The sequence below is a fragment of the Crassostrea angulata genome, chromosome 7 (genome assembly GCF_025612915.1).
Source record: "Crassostrea angulata isolate pt1a10 chromosome 7, ASM2561291v2, whole genome shotgun sequence".
NCBI classification, from domain to species: domain Eukaryota; kingdom Metazoa; phylum Mollusca; class Bivalvia; order Ostreida; family Ostreidae; genus Magallana; species Magallana angulata.
The window spans coordinates 27,497,391-27,521,325 of record NC_069117.1 but is presented as its reverse complement, the minus strand read 5'-3'; the positions used below and the strand labels follow the sequence as shown (position 1 = coordinate 27,521,325).

The 23,935-nt window shown below is 34.3% G+C and overlaps 3 protein-coding genes across 4 annotated transcripts; 2 read left to right on the top strand and 1 right to left on the bottom strand.

Annotated features, from left to right (window-relative positions):
* Window positions 1-63: 63 nt before the first annotated feature.
* On the bottom strand, window positions 64-13,050 carry LOC128155586 (tryptophan 2,3-dioxygenase-like). 2 transcript variants are annotated; one of them, XM_052817362.1, is made up of 14 exons: window positions 12,893-13,050; window positions 8,179-8,231; window positions 7,874-7,964; window positions 7,541-7,608; window positions 5,819-5,884; window positions 5,560-5,621; window positions 5,184-5,259; window positions 4,846-4,959; window positions 3,693-3,803; window positions 3,284-3,340; window positions 3,052-3,106; window positions 1,462-1,599; window positions 839-929; window positions 64-730 (listed from the first exon to the last, which is right to left on the bottom strand). In XM_052817362.1, the coding sequence occupies exons 1-14, from the start codon at window positions 12,915-12,917 to the stop codon at window positions 517-519; spliced, it is 1,221 nt and encodes a 406-aa protein (XP_052673322.1). In that variant the 5' UTR covers window positions 12,918-13,050; the 3' UTR covers window positions 64-516. The 2 variants fall into 2 exon arrangements, with proteins under 2 accessions (XP_052673322.1, XP_052673323.1); XM_052817363.1 differs by lacking the exon at window positions 12,893-13,050 and adding an exon at window positions 10,544-10,676.
* A 3,794-nt stretch (window positions 13,051-16,844) lies between these two features.
* Window positions 16,845-18,070, top strand: LOC128155587 (uncharacterized). Its single transcript, XM_052817364.1, has one exon. It carries the CDS (start codon window positions 17,001-17,003, stop codon window positions 18,045-18,047), a length of 1,047 nt encoding a protein of 348 aa, XP_052673324.1. The 5' UTR covers window positions 16,845-17,000; the 3' UTR covers window positions 18,048-18,070.
* Window positions 18,071-18,258: 188 nt separating this feature from the next.
* On the top strand, window positions 18,259-21,260 carry LOC128191273 (uncharacterized). The gene is made up of 4 exons (XM_052863357.1): window positions 18,259-18,478; window positions 18,719-18,873; window positions 19,162-19,377; window positions 19,545-21,260. The coding sequence occupies exons 1-4, from the start codon at window positions 18,259-18,261 to the stop codon at window positions 20,526-20,528; spliced, it is 1,575 nt and encodes a 524-aa protein (XP_052719317.1). The 3' UTR covers window positions 20,529-21,260.
* Window positions 21,261-23,935: the final 2,675 nt, after the last annotated feature.

The window sequence follows — 23,935 nt, the reverse complement described above, 5'->3', positions numbered from 1 at the left end:
AAATCTAAAATATTTCTAGGAAAAAGCATATTTTCTTTTGCAAAAGTACATTCATATTAGACGTGCAAAAGTACATATATACCAAATAAGATACATGCATGTATATGTAAATAAATCAATAATACTTTTGGACATAACAAACTTTGTCTGGGTTCGGAGTACAATTTATATTTACATCAATATTTACATGTACATGAACACCTACTTCTAGACTTCCATACACTACATGTTACATTCATAATGTGATATCACAGATATACATCAGAAAGATTATTCCATAGGAACTGGGTTTAATTGAGATATTTAACAATTACATAATTAAAGCTTGGTGCCAAGTCGCGTGATTTGATGACTTTGAATCACTAATAGTGCAGACAACAGGAAAAACTCTAACTACAGGAGTATCTTTTCATAGGTATAATAGATGTTGATACTTCATCGTCTACTTGAATAATTTAATTTTTTTTATTCACGTGACGTAACGCCTGAGATTACATCATAAAGTTTAACGGAAGTCTACGTGGTAAACATGGCGTTCGATGCTTCCTCGGTTGACTGGTCACTGCTCTCTAGACTGCTGCTCTGGTCTTCTATTCCACTCTCTGATTCCGCTTCAGTGAACAGCGTGCTTAGTGTCCTCTTCATTGACATCGTCAAAGGCGGGATATACTCTCGTGGAATGACGTAGGTCGACAGGTTGAAAAGGTCAAGGAAAACCTTGTATCGATCACTAAAATTGTGAAATGTACAAAGTAGTATAAGTAAACACTGAGATTTGAATAATTATCTATTTTTTCTCCCCCCAAAAATGGATGACAAAAGTTTTTTTAGACTCTACCTAATGGTTGACCTCAGATAATGATATCCGGATGACCCGCCAGTTCCAACCTTACTTCCTATCATGCGCTGAACCATCATCACGTGATTATCTACATTAAGATAAAGAAATAAGGTGTTTGTGTATATAATATATTATGACATATAATTTATACTTATTGGTTTTATCGTATAAACAATTCCAAATTTCAAAATATTTTGCATTTAAATTCACTCCTATAAAACATGATAAGAATTATTTATGATTTCTAACTTAAGTAGTTTTATCTTATCAACAAAGATAAAGAAGAGAGAAAAATTATCGAAACTAAATCATCAACTTATTCGTGGCTCTAGCTCTTTAAATTCTGTTATTGTTGTATGGCTTGTGTTATAATTATTGAGCCATTTGATTTAGTATGCAAGTTGATCATATTTAAATGTTGCAGTCCTACATGTATATTCTATTTTGTCCAAAGGTTAACGGGCTTATAATTATCCATTTTTAAACATTTAAACGTTGCATTATAAAATGATATGTCTATTATATTTAACGCATTCTTGCCAATTCTCGAACTCCGGTGGTTTTTTTTTTTCATATTTGATATAATTTTTTCATATTCATCAAATAAAGATAAAAATTACATCTCCACTTCGTCATCAGGGAATCAATGTCCATCAGGAGGGTCAGAACCTGAAACGGTTGATGAAAACGAGGCTCGTCTCTGTAGAGGGAGATAAGAAGTGCGCCTTGAAATGCTTTGTGACTCAGCCGACGTTCACCTGAAAAAAAATCTTCCTGCGTAATATATCATTTGATATGTACCAAATTATGCACTTCGTTTTTTCTTGCCTTATGCATTTAGTCTATCTAAAAAATCACAAAGACTGACATTATAATCATCGTATTGAGAGACCGGTTTTTTTTGTTTGTTATGTCATTGCTGAAATTCACGAAATAGATGAAAGAGCCACATGTCAGGTTTGTATTCTTATATCGAACTCTTCCCATGATCTGTTCAGTAGGATTCTGACAAAAGTCTGCGATAATGTTGTACAAAGTGGTCATGGATTTAAGAAATTATTAATAATTCTTTCACTACAACTGCATGTTCATGTTTTGTTGGCTTTTTTTTTTTTACTTTTACTTCCTTCCATAAAGATATACGTGTGATTTATAAGGAGTTGTTTTTACCTTACTTGCAATAAAGTGCACGAATTGTAATACGAACAAAATATCTTTTAATCTATTATTTAGATAAAAATGGTGATATCCAAAGATTTATTTATTACTATAATATATTACCTAATAAAAGATAATCTGCTTCGTGAAAAAAAATCATTTAAGGTCAGACGACACGTTCCTCAATTTTAGATAACTTTTTCCAGGAATTTGTTAATGGTTTACTACTACTTTGACAAGCTTTCTTGCAAAAAATCAGGATACATTACCAGGCATTTCTGCAAAATACTAGAGTATGCAATTTCCTATATAATCTTCTTGAAAATACACTTGTATTGTTGATATAAAAATAAATACATCTACAGCACTGCGAAATTCACTATGTTAGAAAAATATCTCCACCGGGGCGGGGCTTTGAACTCAAGACCTCTAGAACCAATATGCTTCTGGCATTGAGCGGCCACGGTTCTAACCACTCGACCATCTAGACATATAACCAATTACAAGTAAATTTTGATCATCTTTTAATTATTTATAAAATTAATATTTTTTTTATTGGAACTCTTTATTACGAGGAGATACAAAAAAGATTCTCGAGAAACGTGTCGTCTGACCTTAAACGGACTGTCGACTGTCAATTTCATAATCGCTTTATTTGAATGATTTAAAATGCAGGATTTTTAAAAAAAGATTTTGTAACAAAAAAGGCAGCTCCCAAAAACGTGACAAGTTATATACCATCTTCCATCCACGTGAGGTATTGAGTTGTTCATGTGACTCCAAGGTTAAATAGTTGTTGGTACATTATACAATACTTAGTCTAGCACGTGTCAATTTTTCTGCGGTTCTTTCTTTAATAATCGAGAAAAGATTTACAATCAGCTATTGAACCACTCGTTGTTATTTGGTTTTTAAACCTCCAATCCCGGTTTTCCCCCCGTCCTTCTAGGGGTGTAAGGGAAGGGGGTAAGGCACAACCACTGACCCATGAAGGGTGTCATTTTCATTCAGTGTAACTGTGTGTTTATATTCTAGAATAAAGAACTACTTACCTCTTTCTATAAAAGTGTTGTATTTTATTGGGTCAAGGATGGTATCAAAGGAATCCTGAAAATGAAGTGGTTTCGTCATGTAAATTGCACAATTTTTCTTGTGTTTCGGTTTTATACATGTTTGGTTTTTTTTAAATTGATGAAACTTAGTATTTTTCTTTCATCATTGAGAGAGAGAGAGAGAGAGAGAGAGAGAGAGAGAGAGAGAATGTTCATAGGTTTTGGAATTCACCTTCTGTTTCTGATACTCTGCCATTAATGTTTCTTTTATCTTTGGGTCAGTTTCTTCCTGTTATAAAGCAATAATTCCATCGCATTAATTTTACAGTGTTAATCAATATAAAAGAATGTAAACAGTGTATGTGTTTTTACTAGACATAAATGTCTTTTATTAATTTTTGAAGTTTTCAATAAGTTAAGTACATGTAAGTAAATGTAATCTGAATGACATTATTTTCATAAATGTGTTCAAAAAGAACTGGTACTTTCTGGCCATAAATTACAATGAATACAATTTTATGTTGTTTTGTCTTCAACCATAAACATATTTGCACGTCTTTTGATATGAGATATCCATTGATATATTGAACCTTAAAATCCCCTAAACTAATTAACTTTAGATGAATTATAAATAACATTACTATGTATGGCTGATATATAGTCTCATCCAGCCAACGGCCGACAGCTATTTCAAACGCCTGCCAAAACCGGAAGTCGTGACGCTGCAGTCCTGGGGTTCTTTCCAACCATTTCTGAAATCAAAACAACAAAGTATGCTTAACTGAATAAATATCATTGTAGGAAAGCTGATGACCGTAATATATTTCAATGTCATCAAAGCATGTCGGCCGAGCTGATTTGTGGGATTTTTTTCATTCAGGATTTCTTTGATTTGATTTGAACATATTTTATTATGCAAATATACATAAATGGACTAGGCAGCAGGCAATGCCTATGTAAGCCTTCTCCATAAAGTGCAAGGTATAAAAATACTCTTATTCATAGAATAGTATGATGAAGCATAAAAATATATGCATAAAAAATATATATTCAGATGGCCAAAAAAAGGTTGGCGAGATTTCTTTCAATACATTTAGTTTGCATATATGTGTAACTTCCAATAAAAAATTAATGTAAGCTAAAGAAAAATCAACATCGGAGTCTTTTTTGCAAAGAAAAAAGGGATATATCTGCCTCTGTAGCAAAATCAAAAACACATTGCATTAGTATATTGAGGTCATCATAAATTTTCGGTCATCCAACTTTATGGGGAAAAAAGAATGCTTTCGGTCATCCTAATATTTCTGTTACGGTCATCATCTTCAAAAACTTTGATATTGTAAAACAGCTTTATTTTCTCTTATTCAAATAATATATAAATAGCAAATAGCAGGTTTTAATTAGCGTATATTCAATTTTTATTTGAAGTTACAGATATGCTAACAAATGAAAAAAAAGATCTTTAAAGAAAAATTCCTACCAATCAGCTGGAGCGACATGTTTTGATGACCGTAATATATATTTCAGTCATCGGCTTTCTTACAGTGATTATGTAGGTAATCAGTAAACAGGATTGTGGGCATGGGTGAATATACATGTAGGTTACTCTTATCAGAGTCTTTTTGTATGGGCGTAAGACAGACAAAAAAAGGTAATGACGTTTTTTAAAAGGTTTTCTGTAGCTGACGGTCTCTTTTTCTCGGTAAGATTTTCTTAATGAGCTATATGTATGCAATTGCGATCTTGATAGCTCTAAAGCCTGAGAAATAACAAAGTGAATGGTAATTGTATTACCTCCAACAACAGAAGAAGCGATGGCTGCTCAACGGATTCCATCAACATCTTCACGGATTCCTCATCGCTGAACACCTTCATATAATGCTGCTGATTGTACTTCACTCGATTTTCCTTTTTTCCAAAGAAAATTGAGAAAAGGTACATTTTTACTTTTAATTAATAAAATTTATTTTTTTCATTTATCACAATTGGACCATCATATTTTTACATTTTAAAGGACAGTTAGCTCTTGAAACGTGAATGATATGTATTCTAATGAGGGAATTAAATTCATTTTGATTATCGTTTTGCATAATTATCCGATAATATAAGATACAGAGTACATAAACTCGCACCTGTTTGACTCCAAGCTTATTCTCTAAGAGACGAAACTGAAGACTTTGGAAGCCAGATGCTGTAGATAAGTGTTGTCTGTTTCATAAAATATAGAAAATATAGAAATGTAGAAAAGAAAAGTTATCTACTTTTTATAAAAAGGGTTTTTTTTCCACTTTTACTGTTTCATTTTTTTCTACTTTTTTTCTTTTGTAGCCTATCATCGCGAGTCTCACACATGTAGAATAAAATGACATCATAGATCAATGTTCTTTGTCACATGATTTTGAATTCTTTAGATGTTAATCAATTTCCATTAATAACAAAACCTTGACATTTTCCCCAACTGCATGAAGATGTTTATACGACTCTGACTTTTTGATATATTCGTTTTACCTGAATTCAAGGAAATCAAGAGGTGTCATAGTCTCTAGGATTACAAACTGGTCCACAAGAAGCTGAAATAATGGATAAAAGTCAGTTTGAAAATGTTCCGAAAGTGTACCATTATTAATAATCAATAATGATGGGACATTTGATGCAACGATAAATAAACTTGTAACTGGTGTTACTGGTGTTAGTTTTGTATTTTGTCAGATTTATAAATGAAACACACAAGGTTAATATGATCCTGCTCTTCGTTGATAATGATTACCTTTAGAATAAGGCTGACCCGCTGTAGTCTGTTAATAACATTAAGCATTCGACTCTCATTCATGGACTAAAAAAACAACAACAACAAATCTATAAAAAATAACCCTACAAATGTCAGGTTTTATGAAGATACATTGTTTGCCAAGACGCTTTAATTAAGGTAAAACTTCAGCACTTGTATTTGATTTTTGGGCAAAGGTGAAATTTTCGCTGTTGTGTAAAAGCAAACTAAATGTATGTACAGAATACAGCTAATAAGAAATAAGAATTTTAAATTGAATTTTAGATGGTTTTTATCGTCGCTTGAAATAAGGGCATATTCGCATTAGTGCATAGATTAAATTAATTTTGGGGTATAACAAAAGGTTACACACCGCTCACCCGAGGAACAATCGTTATTATAATAAAATCAGCTTTATGGAATCATATACAAAATATATCAGGACAAAAAAATACTATGTTCTCCAGATATTCTGAATAATTATGTTAAACATTGTAACTGGATGGTTTCATAGTTACATCAAGTACTGAGCATTACAGTTCTCAATAAAAACTTAAACAACTGTTCGTATAAATATAAACCTAAATTAAGCTTTGAACCCCTTATGTGGACCAAGAATTGTCCAGGACCACAGTCTAAACAACTAAGAATCAATACATGTCACATTAGAGTTTTAGAGTCCTATGTAAAAATTTGACTTTTCCCCATTGTGACTCCACCCTACCCCAGTAATCATGATTTTAACAAACTTGAATTTACACTACATATGGATGCTTCCAAGCAAATTAAAGTTTAACTGGCTAATTGCATTTTAAGAATAAGATTTTTAAATAATTTTTTAATTATCCCTACGTAAAAATTTGACAATCCCCATCCTAGCCCAATGGAACAGGATTTGAACATACTTGAATCTATACGTCTACCTAAGGACTCTTCCACATAACTTATAGCTTGTCTAGACGTAGTTGTTTTGTTTTTTTTATTTAAAAATATTTTTCTCGACATAAATTTTCTTATGTAAAAATTCGAACTCCTCCCCCCCCCCCTCCCATTGTAGCCCCACCTGCACCCTGAGGAACATGATTTGCATCTACACTAACTAAGGACGCTTCCACACAAGTTACATATTTTATGAATACATTGTTTTTGAGAAGAAGATTTTAAAGATTATTCTCTTTATATTCCTATGTAAAAACACCAGTTGTGGACCCACCCCATCCCTGAGGAACATGATTTGAACATACTTGAATTTACACTAAATGAGAATAGTTCCACACAAGTTTGAGCTTTTCTGGCTGATTGGTTTTAGAGAGTATTTTGAACAATGTCTACAAACTGTCATATATTCTTAATTACCCCCCCCCCCCCCCCTTTGAAAGAGGATGTACCCCTTCAATTATAAACTTGAACCCCCCCCCCCCCTTCATTCAATAAATTAATGTTTTACGCCAAGTCTGATTGAAATTGGCACAGTGGTTCTAAAGAAGAAGTCCAAAATGTAAAACGTTTACGGACGGACTGATCGTGACAGATAGATTCTGTGCAAAAAATGATCAGAAAAGCTCATTTGAGCTCAGGTGAATCTAAAAAAAGTCACTGCAATATAGGCAGTGCAATTGAAAATTAAGAAATGGGGATTTAAAGTTTGAATATTCAATTGATTTTAAATATTTCAATTAAGTAAAAAAAATGGATTTTTGTAAGTGATGCATAGAAACATACCGGTGATGCAAATGTGTCTCGTACGGAGTCTATCTCAAAAAGCATCTGCTTGAACCAGAGTTCGTATGCTGGAAATAAAAGACCGAAATGCAATAAACATGATAACCCTCCAATAGTCACTACAAAACTGTGAGTTGGTACTTGTGTACTTTGCGATATTTTGAAAGGATTTTCAAGAAATGTTTTTTAAAATTTCATTTTTTGTGCCTAAATATACACCCGTTCTTTAACGGATTCATCGCGATAGCAACTTCTTATTTTCTATCGTCGCGTATTATAATCATTAGTATTTCTTTCTTTTATTTTATCCCAGTTTTTTACTGCTTCGCCCACCTTGATGTGTGATGATGAAGAGATGCTCGTCATGGACGGCCTTCCCTGCCTCGGCGCTTTGTAAAACCTGGCATTTCAGTAATCTTTGAAGCTGCGAACCAAAAACAGGACAATTTCAAAACAATCTCTATTAATTAAAGATTTCACATAACAACATATTTTAGCTGATCACGTTCATTTTGGATGTTTGTTACGTAAGTTCATTAGTTGAGCTGTTTCGTGGTACATAACATGCTATATATGTATAAATATACAAGCCACAAATGTCACAAATGATACAACAGTTACATAAAACATGACAATACCATTAAGTACTCTTGGTAGTTTTTGGGCGCCGCCGCTTTGTCTTCTTCCATTGCTACAAATAAAAACAAATATTTAAAACTCTTGACTAATTATGATACATGTGAAGTAGAGTGGTGTTTACGATAATTGTGCGCAGGAAATTAAGATTTTGCTTGAAATTTTGCATCATATTACAGACATCCCCCCCAGCACACACACACCCATGTACACACCAGCAAAATGAATATTTCTACATAACTCACGTTTCCAATTTTAGTATTTCAATTCAGAAGCATAACTGATATTATGAAAAAAAAAACATTTCTAGAATATATTCTATGTAAACATTCTTGATGTTTTTCTTAACAATTTTTTTGTGGGCTTTTTTCTATAAAATTGTCGTTAACCAAAATGTTAAAAAAATATCCATTGAAAGTGTCGCGATAAATTTAAGCATTAAACGGAAAGGATAAGTGGGGATTATTACAGGTACAACAGACACCTGCTGAGACCTCTTTGCCTTGCCAATACGCTTTATGTTTTCTGTTAATTTGGATGTGTCGTAAAAAAAAAAGTAATAAAGTAACGAAACACTAACCTTAAACCTGGGACACAGATTCTTTTGAAACATTTTTACGTTCGCGTATTTTTGATTGTGTATTGCATAAATAAACAGTGTACAGTTTGTAATTTTGTAAATCCTGATTTCCTTCAAAATTATCAGTATTATAAACATTCTTCGAAATCGTTACTCCGTAAGAAAGGTGGTCTAGATCATGTCTTGATAGAGAACAACATGTTTTTGAATTATGACGAATGATTTCTTTGAAGTATTTGACCTGAAAGATTCGGTGGTTATTAAACTCAAATTATCCGTGCTACCTTTACATATATATCTAAAACAGGAAAAAAAATGAAATTACACAATCTTCGTAACAATGTATTTTCTATATAAATTATAAAGGAATTTGATTCTTGAACTTTATTTTTACACATCGAAATAGAAATATTTTTGGCCTTTTGTGATTAAACGCAAAGGAATTTTTTTTCTTGGGGGGGGGGGGGGGGTGGGTGGGGTGGAGGGGACACAATGGTCGACAAAATAAGAGAGAGAGAGAGAGAGAGAGAGAGTTACATGTATATAATTCACAATTTTTTCCTTTCTCTCTCTTTTTTTACTTCGTTTTTTTACTTCGTTTTTTTGTTCGTTTACTTTTTCTGAAAGTTACAGTTGAAGCTCAATATATTTTTTTTTAGATCTTTACAGGACAAAATTCACTCTTTTTTTCATTTCTTTACCATACCAGATAGGCAAAAGGTCGATCCTGGCCGCATGCTACTCAATATATATGTAATGTAAAATGAATTATATACTATTACAATAAAACTACTATATTGAGAAGAAAAAGTGCACTGTTATTAGTTATAGGCGATACACAAAGGTCACTGGTTCACAATCGACATAATGTACCAGCTGAAAACGCTGCACTAGATCTAGACTAGTTCCTTATAGTCGGTAATCACCGCATGTGCATCCGCCTTGTATACTTTACAATTGGGTGTTTTATCATAATGAAACACAGGGCAACATTGTTGGATACATAGGTATGTCTATATATCTACTATCTACTATCAAAGCCTTGACACTTCTCGCCCCCTGTCACCGTGACATTTTGTCTCACTTTCAAACTTGATAATTTAAGGATTTAAAATTGCACCCGTTCGTGAATCGACCGTTTAACACCGGAAAAATAATTGTAACAAAGCTTTGGTGTCTAATATTTAAAATGAATAAGTTAATTCATAGATTTCATATAATTTTGAATTATTCAATTAAAATGTAATTTTTCTATTAAAACATTTATAAAACACACATAGAAGAGATAAAGGCAAAAAAGGACTATGTACTCATTTTTTAAATTTTTTTCCTGACAATAATTGAATGAAGGTGAAGTGAAAAAAAATTATAAAAAAGAAATATAACAAAAAAATAACAAGAAAATAGCATTATACATGTCACACCATCGTAATTTTGAATCGTTATTACACCATCGTAATTGTCAATTTAAATAAGATTCGATGGCAGATGCACTTATAATTATATGTAAAGCGTCTGTTATAAAGCGAAAAATCAGTTGGGGCTATCATTTAACAATCTTGTTTTATCCTGAATCGGAAATATTTTGACTAGAGGATTTTGCTGTGTAATTATACTTTAAAACAAATTTGTGATATTATTTACAGACATGCGTTCAGATGTACAAGTAAATCGATTCGCCTCAGTCTGTAAATAGTGAATAAAACAGTTAAAGCGATAGCCCGCTCAACGTGGAAAAGGGAGAAACCCACTTCCTAGATAGCGAGAGAGAAATAGGTAAGACTTACCTGGTCAGTAATTGTGTTCTTTTGGAGATAACAACCTTGATTTTATATAAATAAATCGTTCACATGACTAAGGACATGCTGAACTTGTAGCCTTGCGGCTCAATAAGTTTGGTTTGCACGCCTTTCCTTAAAATCACACGGTACTCTTTTAAATCTTTTCTGAGTTAAACCCATACAAGGAATTATGAATGAAATAGATAATTAGGAAATTATTGTATTCGATTGGATGTATATTGACGACAAATAAACGGGCGGACCTGAAGGAACGGGGGAGGGGTCCGGGTCAGTGTCGGGACCCCGCACTTCGCCCCCTCGGGACCTGCGAGTGTTTGAATTATCAGAAAATGACCTTGAAACCCTTCCCTAATTGGAGACGAGGACTCCTTTTGCAAGTTGGTTACCCAGAAAAATAAAATATTACACACTTTCTGTCATTTTAAAGCATTTACTTGCATTAGTTAGGTGCGTAGCATAGTTTTTAAAAAGTAGAGAGGTGGAGGGGTCTATTCCCGCCCACAAATCTGAAAGAAAAAAAAACTTTCGACGATTTTCAAAACCCTAATCCATGGGGATGGGGTTGAGAGGTGTATTATGTCGTATCTTCTAAACAAATTTGATCCTTAATTCCCTATATAATGTCCCACAGTGATTTTTAAAACTGCTCTACTTAAGTTCGTTTAAAATTCGTTTTTCCTGATGTGAATCTCGGAAAAAATGCCTGTTTTGAAGAAAATAGGGGAGTGGGCAGGACAGCCCCCCCCTCCCCCTTCCAAAATGATACGTCCCTGTGCTATATATAGTACGGACACGCCTTTCTCATATTAGAGATGAAGATTCCAGGTAGCAGTAAGAACAACTCATTTAATTAGTAATCATTGCATAAATTTTGTGAACGTTATAGAACTGAATACTAAAATATATCTTACATATGACAACAAAATTAATCATTCTTGTATTTTTCACTGATTTTGATTTTATCGCGCCACTCTTAAACTATTCTCTCTTCTTTTTTTTTTTTTAGAATAATTACCCCCTCGTTATAAGGGAGAAAAGTGTATGTCGATTTTAGATTAGAAAATAATGATGGGAAAATACAAAAAGATTTCGACAGATCCCGTGTATCTATGCAAAGTTAACGATGTGTTTCCATCTTTTCGCAGATTGTGATATTTAGTTAAATCGACCAGACATAAAATATTCTCCGACTGTGTATGAAGCGATACTTCGGATGAATTAAATGGCGTCCTCTGAGCAACGGGGGTATACTCTGTGTGGTTTTATTTCGCATTTGTGTTAATGTCAAAACTCCATTCCTTTACCATAAAGAGGCTTATGTCTAAGAAATTGAAAGATTTTAAGAAATTTCATTTTATTAGTTCAAAAAATTAACAAAGAAACCAGATAATGACTTTATCATTACAAGTCCTGTAAATTGAAAAAAAAAATTCGTACAAATGTAATAGTAAAAAATTGAGAGAGAAAAAAAAAAAGAGAGAGAGAGAGAGAGAGAGAGAGAGAGAGAGAGAGAGAGAGAGAGAGAGAGAGAGATTAGTCTTACTGACATGTGTGTATATTAACTTATTAGGTATACACCTTGACAAACACATTAAATGAAAATGACATTTTCATACCACAGTTCATAGTTATTATTAGAGCATTGTTAGCAGTAAAATTTACGTTTACTTACAAAGGTTTACGTAACCTGTATATATGACAGGTATTTTTTTTTTAAATTCATATTAATAGGATAATATAAAAACTAGATTTTTAATTCATAGTATTACTCTTTGGGAACATATACTTAGTATACAGTTTAGAATTAAACTTAACTGAATTGTCGATTGCAAATACATGTAGAGCATCATATTTAAATTTATGGAATAATACGCATTATATTGGTATTTATTTTATTTCTACTGAATAAGGAGGGGAAAGTAGGGGCGGGGGGGGGGGGGGGGTTAAGGAATCGCATGAATCGATATCAAACATCGGCAAAGTTCAAAGTTTACTTTGGGAAGTTGTTATTCTATTTTTAAACCATTGATTCGTGTCCAAAAAGAGGCATTTAAAATTGTGCTTTAAGTGTATGGAACTCATAGCAGCTCGGTCGTCTGTAAAGATTAAGAGAATGCCAGTTTATTCTGTGTTTTTTTGATTTAGTTTAGAGTTTGCATAATTATGCATAAATTAAACGTCAAGTCTGACATATTTTTTACATCGCTATTAAAAATGTCCGTTCTTGAAACAACGATATATAAATAGTGACAGACAATGAGTCCCAAAGTTGACATACGACAAAATAGGTGGGGAAACCTTTTCCGATGCAAATAATAAATATAAGACACTAACCTTCTTGCTTTCCATTAGTTGCCATTTGTCGAGTCAAAATACAGTTAAATATTCTGCCAATAAATCACGTGTACGTATAAACCAAACTTTCGATGTTTAGAATTGTGTGGACTAGGAGACCCTGACCTTTAAAGCAAACTGAAATTTGATTGGTTGTTACATGCACACCTTTTTCAGGCATGGTTTCTTTCCAAAAGGGTTTCAACTCAACAATTGCGAGTTATAGGAGTTTTATCAACATCAAAACTTTACCGATACACGAGTCACTACTTTCATAATCAGTGAGTCTGAAATCAGACGTCGACTTAAGGATAATAATTGCAGTTGATCTGTATTGACAATCGGCTTTACATGTAGGTTTTCATTCATACTAATTGCTTTGAAAAATCTGCATAGGTAAGACAGCGTCTAGGTTTAATTTCGGTCATTGGGACAGTTTAAGGTTAAACTGTTCATATTGAAATGAATCCTAACAATTGCATAGGGTCACGCATGCATTTAATTATGGAATTAGGAATCAATTTCTTTGAGTATTATAAGATGATAATTTTGGTCGGGGCGTGATCAAATCCAATAAAGCGCGAAGGGCTTTATGATAGATTTGATCACGCCCCGACCGAAATTATCACCTCATAATATTCAAAGAATGATTCCGTATTACTTGTATTTATATGATTTTAAGCCATCGTACGATTAAATATTAAAATATAAATAAGCAAACCCCGCTAGCGCCTCAATTTGGCGTCATTTGAAGTTATGGGTTATATAGTACAAAATCGAAACGTAGTGTTATCACAGGCAAAGACACTGGAAAATGTAATTATTTGTCATTAAGAGCCGCGGGTAATTTTGAGGGTCCCCCAAACCATCTATGGAATTCTATGGAAAACAATAATACTAAAAGAATTTACTAAGGATGGCAATCGATTGCAGAATTGCCGATCGGGTAATCGTTCCGACCGATTAGCCGGTTAGTTGTATCAAAATACACAAATATATGCTATAATAAATAATTCTGTTTCGAACATCACGATAAGAATACATTCTGTTTTTGTGTAAATCAGATCAAATTTACTTTTTGATCACAAACTGACGACTCAGGTATTCAAACTTGATTTCAACTTTATCGTTACATGTACTTGTACATGCATGAAATAAAATATTACAAAATATTTACATCCATTCCCTCTAATTCTTACTAAAAGTGATTACAATTCATAGCTCTGCAGAAGCTGACATGACTGAAATCTACACGCCCCGTTTATCCATTGGTCGAAACCTACAGCGACTGAAACTGACATGACTGATATCTACACGCCAAGTTTATCGATTGGTCGAGACTTTTATCGACCTATCCTCTGTCCCAAGATATCCTCGATTCAATTTTTGATTAATTACTCGATATTTGTAAATACCTCAGTGATTATTAAACGATTTTCACTCAAAAGTATGAAACATTTTCAAGATTTCTCCTGCGAAAGACGCTCTAGCTTATCGGGTTTCTAATACACGGCTAAAAATGTGATGTCTACGGGAATTTTCTATTGCAACAGACCCGGATGATAATGTTGAAAAATATGCGAGGTATTCCGAGTGACTTCCGAATGGAGAAATCTCCTTAAGAAATCAGTTTTCGTTCCTGTTAACTTAAATTTTCGAGTGAAAAACGCTAATGATGAATTAAATTATCTTGGATATTTATTTTAGTTGCACTTCTTTTACAGGTTTGTGTTTTTCTAAAAAAAATATCAAAAATCGACCAAATGTGCTGCAAAAATATCTTTGGACAGACTTTAAGAAAAATCATGGACTGCACGAAATAAACATAATGATGCCAGACTCAAATTCCCATAGTATAATATTATTTCCAAACTATTATTTGTCTGTTTTGATTCTTTTCTTTGACACACTTATGTACACTTACAATAACTACTAACTTTTTATGATCAATTCATTAATTTGTTGAAAGAAAGATGAAATAATAAACAATAAAATGCTTTCTTTGATGATTCACGCGGGTTATGAAGGAAGCGATCATTGCAGAAAAAATAACATAACTTGATAATGTCACACTCTAATTCCCATAGGAGATGATTCGGCTATTTCTTTTTTATCTAACGGTTTGGTGTACATTAACAATAATTTAGTTTTCATTTTAGATCAATTTGTTAAAATATAGATGTAAATATAAACAATAAAAATGATCTGATGGTTCAAGCGGATTATGAAGGTAGCGATCATTGCAGAAAAAGTTAACATACCTCATAGACTCTGTCAGCTATTAAGCTTGAGTGGAAATCCATTTTTCTAAATAATATATACATGTAATTATGCATGTAAAACCAACCAATAACTATTACGGTTCCCGGCTAAGTTGCTCCGCCAGGTCGGACATAAAATGCATATGTATTACCTGATTACGTCCGTCGCTTTATCATGATTTCAAATTTCATTCAGTCGATCGACCCGCTCTACCTGTCGTATAGAAAAATATGTTTCATTGCCGATTGATACTCTGGTGAAAGGTATATTTTCCTAATCTCAAAAAGCCAGTTTGAGTTGACTTTTCGACTCCGAATATAATTAATTTTTTTGCCTGCACTTGCGAAAACCCTAGTCTGGTTTTTTTTTCAAAGTCCATTACACACCAAAAAAGAGTTAAAACATGATTTGAAACATGCCAGGCATAAAGAATATATGTATAGCTTACTAAATTCAGAATTTTTTTTGTAATGAAGCATACATGTACATCAGAAACTTTTTTTACTGTCATTTACAAAAGGTCGTTTTTTTTTAATCAAAATTTTTAATTTTTTTTTTAATTTTTGATATTTAATAAATGAACTTTGGATTTCTAGGCACGTAGCATCGTTTTTAAAATGAATGGTGGGCAGGGGTGGGGAGCAGACTCATCCAAAATTCTTGGCAAGCAAAAAAAAATGTAAAAGGAAATCTTCCCAAAATCATGAAAATCCGTTTGGGGGTTTGGGTAGTACTGTACTTAAACTTTGATTTAACTGTTCATTTTCTAGTTTTTGATTCAATTTTTTATAAGGTTTCCAAAAAGGGGGGGGGGCAACTCCATGGTAATTCAAATCTAAGAGAAATATTTGGTGCCAAAAATGCCCCTCCCCCATGGCTCCCGATGCTACGTTCCTGATTTTTAAGAATGTTAGTTTTTGTAAGGAGGTTGTTATAAAAAATCTAGTTATGCTCATAATTAAGATAATGGATTGTGAGACTGTGTGGAATAGCCATCTGTGCATGATCAAGAGCATTCGGTTTCACAAATTGAAACGTTTTCTTCAGTATAAATGTATTTTATGTAAATTTTTATTCCTAAGTAGAACTGCACGTGCTACAAACTATTCCGCTGCAAGCATTTCATTTATCAAAGTCAGTCATCACTGAGAAAAATATCACCAACATCTGTGTACCATGTACTACATGTAGTATGTGTACAATTATTCAACCAAGCATTGAAAACGTAATTGTACTGGTATTAACTGAGATTCAAATGTATTTTGTCATTAAAGTACTCATAATAATATTACAACGGGGTCTTAAACGGACATAATAATTTACGATTTGAGCCAAATAATTGATGTTAAAAAATTAAATACAAAAATTTCAATATTTGCAATGCTTCATTAAGGTACAACTTATGGTAAGTCAAAATTGAAAAGTCAATAATTATGACATATACAAGATTTGTTTTTCTTATATAAGAATATTCTCCTTGTCATCATACATGTATTTGATTATTAAAGATAATATTAGTCAGTATAATTGTGGGCTTTGTACATAGTTAATATGCGGTTTTTCCTACGTAGCGTGGATGTTGAATATTTCAATGAACGCTGTATCAGCACCTAGACTTCTTGTTTCCCGGTGACCTACATGTACATGTACTATACTAATAGGATTTCACCATTTAAGGTTAAATCCATTTATCAAAGTGAACGGACAATATTTTTCCTTTTTTATAAAATTTCGTAATTTGAGCTTTAATGACTTTGCGCGCGAAAATTAGTGAGAACATCATGAATTGCTGACGTCATTATAGTACGCATTTACATCATCAGTCAAAGCAGAAGATTTTAACGAAATGCCGAAGAGAAAAACACAGAGCAGCGAGAGCCAACCCTATCAACCTCGGAAACGAGCAGGGAAGCAACCGCCTCTCCTAGAGCCTCCTTCAGCCCCTTCGACTACTGATTATCCTGAAGTTCAGATGAATCTGGCACCTGAACTGCCCCAGTCCATCCCTGGTCCTTCTTACACACTTGGTGCACAGGAAACTCCCCCTGTGGAGCCGCTACCTCCTCACCAACTGCAAGACTTGGCGGAGCGGATATCCACCATCTTAAAAGACAGAGGGAGTCCTCAGTCGCAGGAAGAAGGTACATCTCAGTCTGGTTCTGAACTTTCGAATGCACGTGTAGCCAGTTACGATAATGAACTGGGACATAATGTACCCAACAATGTCAAAATTAAAATTGCTAATGGGGAATATGTTAATTTGGCATCTTTGATTAACAATAGAACCGAAACTGACCCAAATGATGATACAAAGTATTTCTCACTTCAAAATGGCAGCTTGGCTCTATCTGCTAAATCCAAATTAAGACCCATCACTGATATTCAGGTCTGGACGGATGCTTTCCTTGTTTATGCATCTATCTTTGCTTTGGCTCATCCCACAGAAACTTCAGGCCTGTTTAAAAATATTCACACAATACGGCTTGGGGCAAATCGGGTCAATGGTTTGGGGTGGCGCGATTATGACATCCAATTCAGACTTAAGAAAGAGTGCAATCCTTCAATGGCATTTGCTATAGTGGATCAGGAGCTATGGCTGCTTTACATGTACAACAGCGCACCTTCCCCACAACATTTGGTAAACCAACCCCAGCCTCTGAAATGCTATAATTTTAATTACAGGGGCGCATGTTCAAGGCAAAACTGTCTTTATAGCCATTTGTGTATATTATGCTCACAGCCCCACCCATACACAATGTGTAGAAACACTACTCGAAATTCCTTGAATTTTAGATCTGGAAACTTCCAATCAACCTGGCGTCCTCAGTCAACAGTTAAACCAGCCACAAACAGTAACAGAATCCCCCTTCCCTTGCATGCTAGACGTCAGTAATGTTGCTTGCACTCCCATTAAAGTCCCAGCATTATCCCAATATTTGGCAAAATACCCTATTAGGGAAAATGCCCTCGAATTACTAGAGGGGTTTCAATTTGGTTTTAAATTATGTTATGAAGGCCCTAGACGGCCAAACAACTGTAACAACCTTAAGTCTCTAAAGTTACTTACCACAGAAGCCATACAATTGGTTAACAAAGAAATAAATATGGGCAGGGTTGCTGGACCTTTCCCTTACTCCCCACTTCATAACCTTAGACTTTCCCCGATAGGCATGGTGCCAAAGAAGGATGGTACTTTCCGCCTAATTCATCATTTGTCTCACCCAGCTGGTGATAGTGTGAATGATTATATTGATCACAAGTATTGTTCAGTTAGATATACCCCATTTGAAGAAGCCCTTGAAATGTTAGAAAAGTTAGGTTCAGGTGCGTTAATGGCTCGTTTGGACGTCAAGAGTGCTTTTCGCTTACTTCCGGTTCATCCATCTGATTTTCAGCTGCTGGGTTACAAGATAAATGATTACATTTATATTGACAAGTGTATGCCATTTGGGTGTTCAGTAAGTTGTGCTAAATTTGAAAAGTTTGCTTCCTTTCTGGAATGGGTATTAAAAACTCTGTGTCAATCTTATAACGTAGTGCACTACCTTGATGATTTTCTACTAGCTGGTCTTCCTGGGACTCAGGAATGCCATTATCTAGTGTCAAAATTTACCAGTCTTTGTGATGAATTAGGGGTTCCACTAGCCCATGACAAAACCTTGGGTCCTACAACAAAATTAGTGTTTTTAGGACTCGAAATCGATACAGTTGCAGAGACGGTTAGTATTCCCTTAGACAAATTGGGTCAATTACGTCATCAACTGAACTATTTTCTTTACCGTAAAAAGGTGACCCTTAGTGAAATCCAGTCACTAACTGGCCTACTTAATTTCTGCATTAGAGCTATTCCAGCAGGCCGAGCATTCGTAAGGCGCTTGTATGATGCCACAACCGGCCTTAGCAAGCCTTATCACAAACGTAGAGTTTCTTTGGAAATGAAGCAAGATATACAAATGTGGCTTGTGTTCCTGGAGTCATTTTATAATGGTATAAATTCTTATAAGCAGGTAGACTGGGCCAATGATTTTCAGTTAGAATTATTCACAGACAGTGCTGGTTCTGAAAACCTAGGTTGTGGGGCTATTTTTGGAACTCATTGGGCCTTTTTAACATGGCCTGAATCCTGGAAAGGGGCATGCATATTTAGGGACATCACATTTTTAGAATTGGTTCCCATAGCAATGGCATTCTCTGTTTGGGGTAAGGAGCTGGTGGGAAAAAGAGTAATTCTTCACACAGATAATAAAGCACTTGTTACCATTTTAAATACTAAAACATCCAAATCACCCAGAGTCATGATTCTCTTAAGATTGTTAGTCCTGAAGGGACTTGTGCATAATATTCAATTTAAAGGGCAACATATTATAGGAGTTCAAAACGTTAAAGCTGATTCTCTCTCTCGTCTGCAGTGGAACAGATTCAGACATGTCTTTCCAGAAGCCGACCAGCTCCCATCGACTGTTCCAGACTCATTCCTCAGACTCATCTACAATATCGAGCACAAGAATTGCTAAGTTGTTCCTTGTCTGAAAACACAAAGAAATTATACATGACAGCAGTTCATCAGTTTAATTTATTTTGCCATGCTTATGAACGTAATCAAACTTGGCCACCAAACCCTAATGACTTGATCCATTTTGTAGCGTATCTCTCATTTAAACAATTCTCATCAAGCACAGTCAAAGCATATATTGCAGGAATATCATATTTTTGCAGAATCCGGGGTTTTCTGGATACAACAAAATCATTTATATTACAAAAGGTATTGGTCGGATTTAGTCGTATGAACACAAGAGTTGACAATCGCAAACCAATAACCATCAGCATCCTTCAAGGTCTAATTTCTATTCTTCCTCAGGTTTGCCTATCAAACTATGAATCAATTTTATTCAGTGCACTTTTTTGCACAGCATTTTTTGGATATTTTAGAATAGGGGAGCTAGTACAGGATTCAAAAGTAAAACCAGGTCATGCAATACAAGTAGGCGATGTTCGGTTATCAACCAGCAATTCAGTCATTATAACCTTAAGACACTCCAAAACTGATCAAGAGGGAAAGGGTGCCACAATCACTTTAGTGCCCGCTAGCCCAATCTGCCCCATCCAACATCTAAATAAATATGCAACTTTAAGACCAAATTCCCCCGGAGCCTTTTTCATTCATTTGTCTGGCTATCCAGTGACCAGATATCAAGCAGAATCGGTATTTATCAAGGCTATTAGAATGCTAGGTTTGGACACCAAAATGTATAAGACTCATTCTTTCCGCATTGGAGCAGCTTCCAACGCATGGGCTAGTGGAATGAGTCAAATGGATATTGCGGGCAATGGGCGTTGGAAATCTCGTTGCATGTATAGGTACATCAGAAGCTAAGCATTTTGCTAGCATTTATATTGTGCATTTAAGGTGTTATACAATTTAGTTTGTTATTGTCACGCTGCCCTGTTTTTATTTATTTCACAACAGGGTTACAATGGTAGCTGCTGTATGTCATATCTAGACATAAACTAACATACTATTGTGGAATACGTAATATGTGTGTATATATTTCTCGTTCAATTAATTTTGTATTTGTAGATACTAGAATTTGGATTGTGGGTTCGTCCATTATTAAGAGAGCCTTTTGTCAGACAAGGCATTCAATATTTCAAACTCACCTCGAGCTAGAAAGGCATCGGGCAACAATTTTCTGGCAGGGTAAGGGTGGAATGAAATGGGGGGAAATTTTGCCGAAAATCAAGGGTTTACTAAAAGTAGAGGACCCACCCAATTTCCTCGTATTGCACTGTGGGGGCAATAACATACCGGGTGATAAAGGTGAGAAGTCTGTTGATTTAAGACTAAAAATCAACAACACCTTGGTCAGTTTGGCCAAGCTGTTGCCCGACACTGTTTTGGTTTGGTCACAGATACTCCCCCGCCAGCACTGGCGAGGCGGTGTTGACCAAGAAGCAATGGATATGGTCAGAAAACGGTTAAACAGTTTTGTTGCAACCGCCTTAATCCGCACAGGGGGGAAATATATTCGATATCCAGAAATTCAGATTGATTGTCCGCACTTGTTTGCCCCTGACGGAGTTCATCTCTCTGAACTTGGTAACCAATTTTTCTTGTACTGCCTCCAACAAGCTTTGCAGACTTTTATTACAAAACCCACTGAAAAAGTGTCACCAAAATTGGGAGAGTTTGGGCCATGGCTGTGCTATGACTAGTTAACGGGTCATAGTCTCAGTCACAAATTTGTAGTGGCTGCATTGATTATATTATTGCTCCTGACTTATTTGCACTTATATACCCAGTCAGTTTGATATTGGCAGACAATGATCTTGCCTATGATGCACATCTGTTATGTATCTGACAGTGATCAATATTTGATCACTAATTAACTTTTTGCTGATTACCTTTTTATTTTTATCTAAAGTTCATTTTTCTGTGGCGTTGGGGGCGCTTATTTATTTATTTATTTTATTTTTTTACTACTGGTGGCGCAGACTATGCCATAGCATTTGGCATAGTCTCGTGGCGGCTTTTAGGCTTACCAGTAGTATCATTGGACTTGGTTATAACTAATATGTGCTTATCTTGACAGTATGTAATTGTGAACATCTGTTCCCAGGGTTCACCATTTTTGCATTTTTAGGGATGCCATACAAGGCTATATATTGATGCCTCGGCTCCCTCACTTAAACGGCCATGGCCCATTCAGCCAATAAAAAGAATTCAGTATGAACTAGCTATTTCTTCTTTTTTTATTATTTATTGGGTATACTGGCACTCCCTTATTTTAACTTTCATCTTTGATAATAGGATTTCACCATTTAAGGTTAAATCCATTTATCAAAGTGAACGGACAATATTTTTCCTTTTTTATAAAATTTCGTAATTTGAGCTTTAATGACTTTGCGCGCGAAAATTAGTGAGAACATCATGAATTGCTGACGTCATTATAGTACGCATTTACATCATCAGTCAAAGCAGAAGATTTTACCCACCCTCCCACCCTCTTTAACTAGCATTTTCGGTTATTGAATATAAAATGTTTCATATTAGTTGTGATTTTGTTACACCTTTTCTGCTGTTAGATTTGTTGTATTTACAGGTTGTGTTGCTTTTGATCTTGCTGAGTAAATGTACTGCCTTCATCAATCCCATCGTCATGGCCGTTTTTCCCATCTTCACCAAAGTCTGAGACGCCTCAAAGTGTGGATGCGGCTTTTAGGCTTACCAGTAGTATCATTGGACTTGGTTATAACTAATATGTGCTTATCTTGACAGTATGTAATTGTGAACATCTGTTCCCAGGGTTCACCATTTTTGCATTTTTAGGGATGCCATACAAGGCTATATATTGATGCCTCGGCTCCCTCACTTAAACGGCCATGGCCCATTCAGCCAATAAAAAGAATTCAGTATGAACTAGCTATTTCTTCTTTTTTTATTATTTATTGGGTATACTGGCACTCCCTTATTTTAACTTTCATCTTTGATAACTATAGGTTGTTACAGTTTATAATCTGATAAAGATCTGCTGCATGTAAGTTTTGAACAACATTGGGTTATTGTTTAGTGAGTACTTTTTTAATGAAAAGGCAAGCGTTTGCTTCGAACTATGTGCTCAAGTTCATTTGTTTGCTCAAAACCATGGCACAAGTTGACAATGCGAGACAGTGTACTTATATCAAATATTTCAGCTTTTAATACCTGGTCAGAGCAACAGTCACAAAATAATATCTATAGATAAAAAGGGAAGTAAATATTTTCAATCTTGGAGAACATTTTTTTTTCATAAAAATACAAAGTTCTTCCATCCATTTCTTGACGTTAGGCGTTCATTTTGTTTCTCCATGACGTCCAAAATATTAAGAACATTTGGTATAGAACAGTAATAATTTAGACAAAGAATTGCAGCTCTATCTGAACATACTTTATCAAAAAATACGATGTACGAAAACATTTTTTTTAGTAGCAGTATTCATTTTATCCTAAATAAACTACATTTACAACACTTTACACATGATAAAAATAGTTGGTCTTCAAAAAAACTTTGTGAAACTCATGAATATAAAACAGCTGGAGAAATACACTTGCTGACAACGCAGAAAAATTAACTAATTAATTCCGAATATATGCTATTTTTAAAACAAGATTTTGTTGAGAAAAAATTGTTATGTTATCCATTTCCTCATGTTTTAAAATGCTTTACCAACTTTAGAATTAGCTCTCATTCATAAGCCATTGAAACTGGTCGCTATAATAATACTCCTGTTGATGAAAGAAAAATTAATGTACTTTTTGCAAATCTAAGGTAGAAGGTGAAATTCGTTTTATATTTAATTTGACAACAAACAATACATTTAAAGAAACTTTTTATAGAGTCATTGGATGGCTTATGTAATGATTTTAAAAATCTTTGTAATAAAGACAAGTTTATCTGGCTAATGTCTGAGGAATGTGATACCGGTAACATTTGCAAACTATTTTTACAGTTGTTTTCAACTGAAAAAAGCTTGGTGTTCCATAGAGACTGTAATAGATTCACCTCTTATGTAAATATTAGCCATCGTTTAGAAACTTATCTTTTTTTATGTGTGTATGTGCTGTTGTATTTTTCTTACTTTTCTTTTGATATAAAATATTACCTTTGTATGCCCAAAAGGGCTCTGAATTTGGAAAAATGAAGTTATTTTATCTAAACATGTACATACTCTGGATATGTGCACATAACAATGCAAGAATGAAATGATATTGGCATCTTATTCGCATTAGCCTGACAAAACATA

Excerpts from the sequence above, each read along its gene's own strand:
- LOC128155586 (XM_052817362.1), bottom strand. The coding sequence starts at position 12,917 with ATGGCAACTAATGGAAAGCAAGAAG. Across the intron at positions 7,609-7,873 it reads CTTCATCATCACACATCAAG|CATACGAACTCTGGTTCAAG; the intron begins GTGGGCGAAGCA and ends TTTTATTTCCAG. Across the intron at positions 3,107-3,283 it reads CAGAGTATCAGAAACAGAAG|GATTCCTTTGATACCATCCT; the intron begins GTGAATTCCAAA and ends CTTCATTTTCAG.
- LOC128155587 (XM_052817364.1), top strand. The coding sequence starts at position 17,001 with ATGCCGAAGAGAAAAACACAGAGCAGCGAGAGCCAACCCTATCAACCT.
- LOC128191273 (XM_052863357.1), top strand. The coding sequence starts at position 18,259 with ATGGGCAGGGTTGCTGGACCTTTCCCTTACTCCCCACTTCATAACCTT. Across the intron at positions 18,874-19,161 it reads TCGATACAGTTGCAGAGACG|GTAGACTGGGCCAATGATTT; the intron begins GTTAGTATTCCC and ends TCTTATAAGCAG. Across the intron at positions 19,378-19,544 it reads AGGAGCTGGTGGGAAAAAGA|TTCTCTCTCTCGTCTGCAGT; the intron begins GTAATTCTTCAC and ends CGTTAAAGCTGA.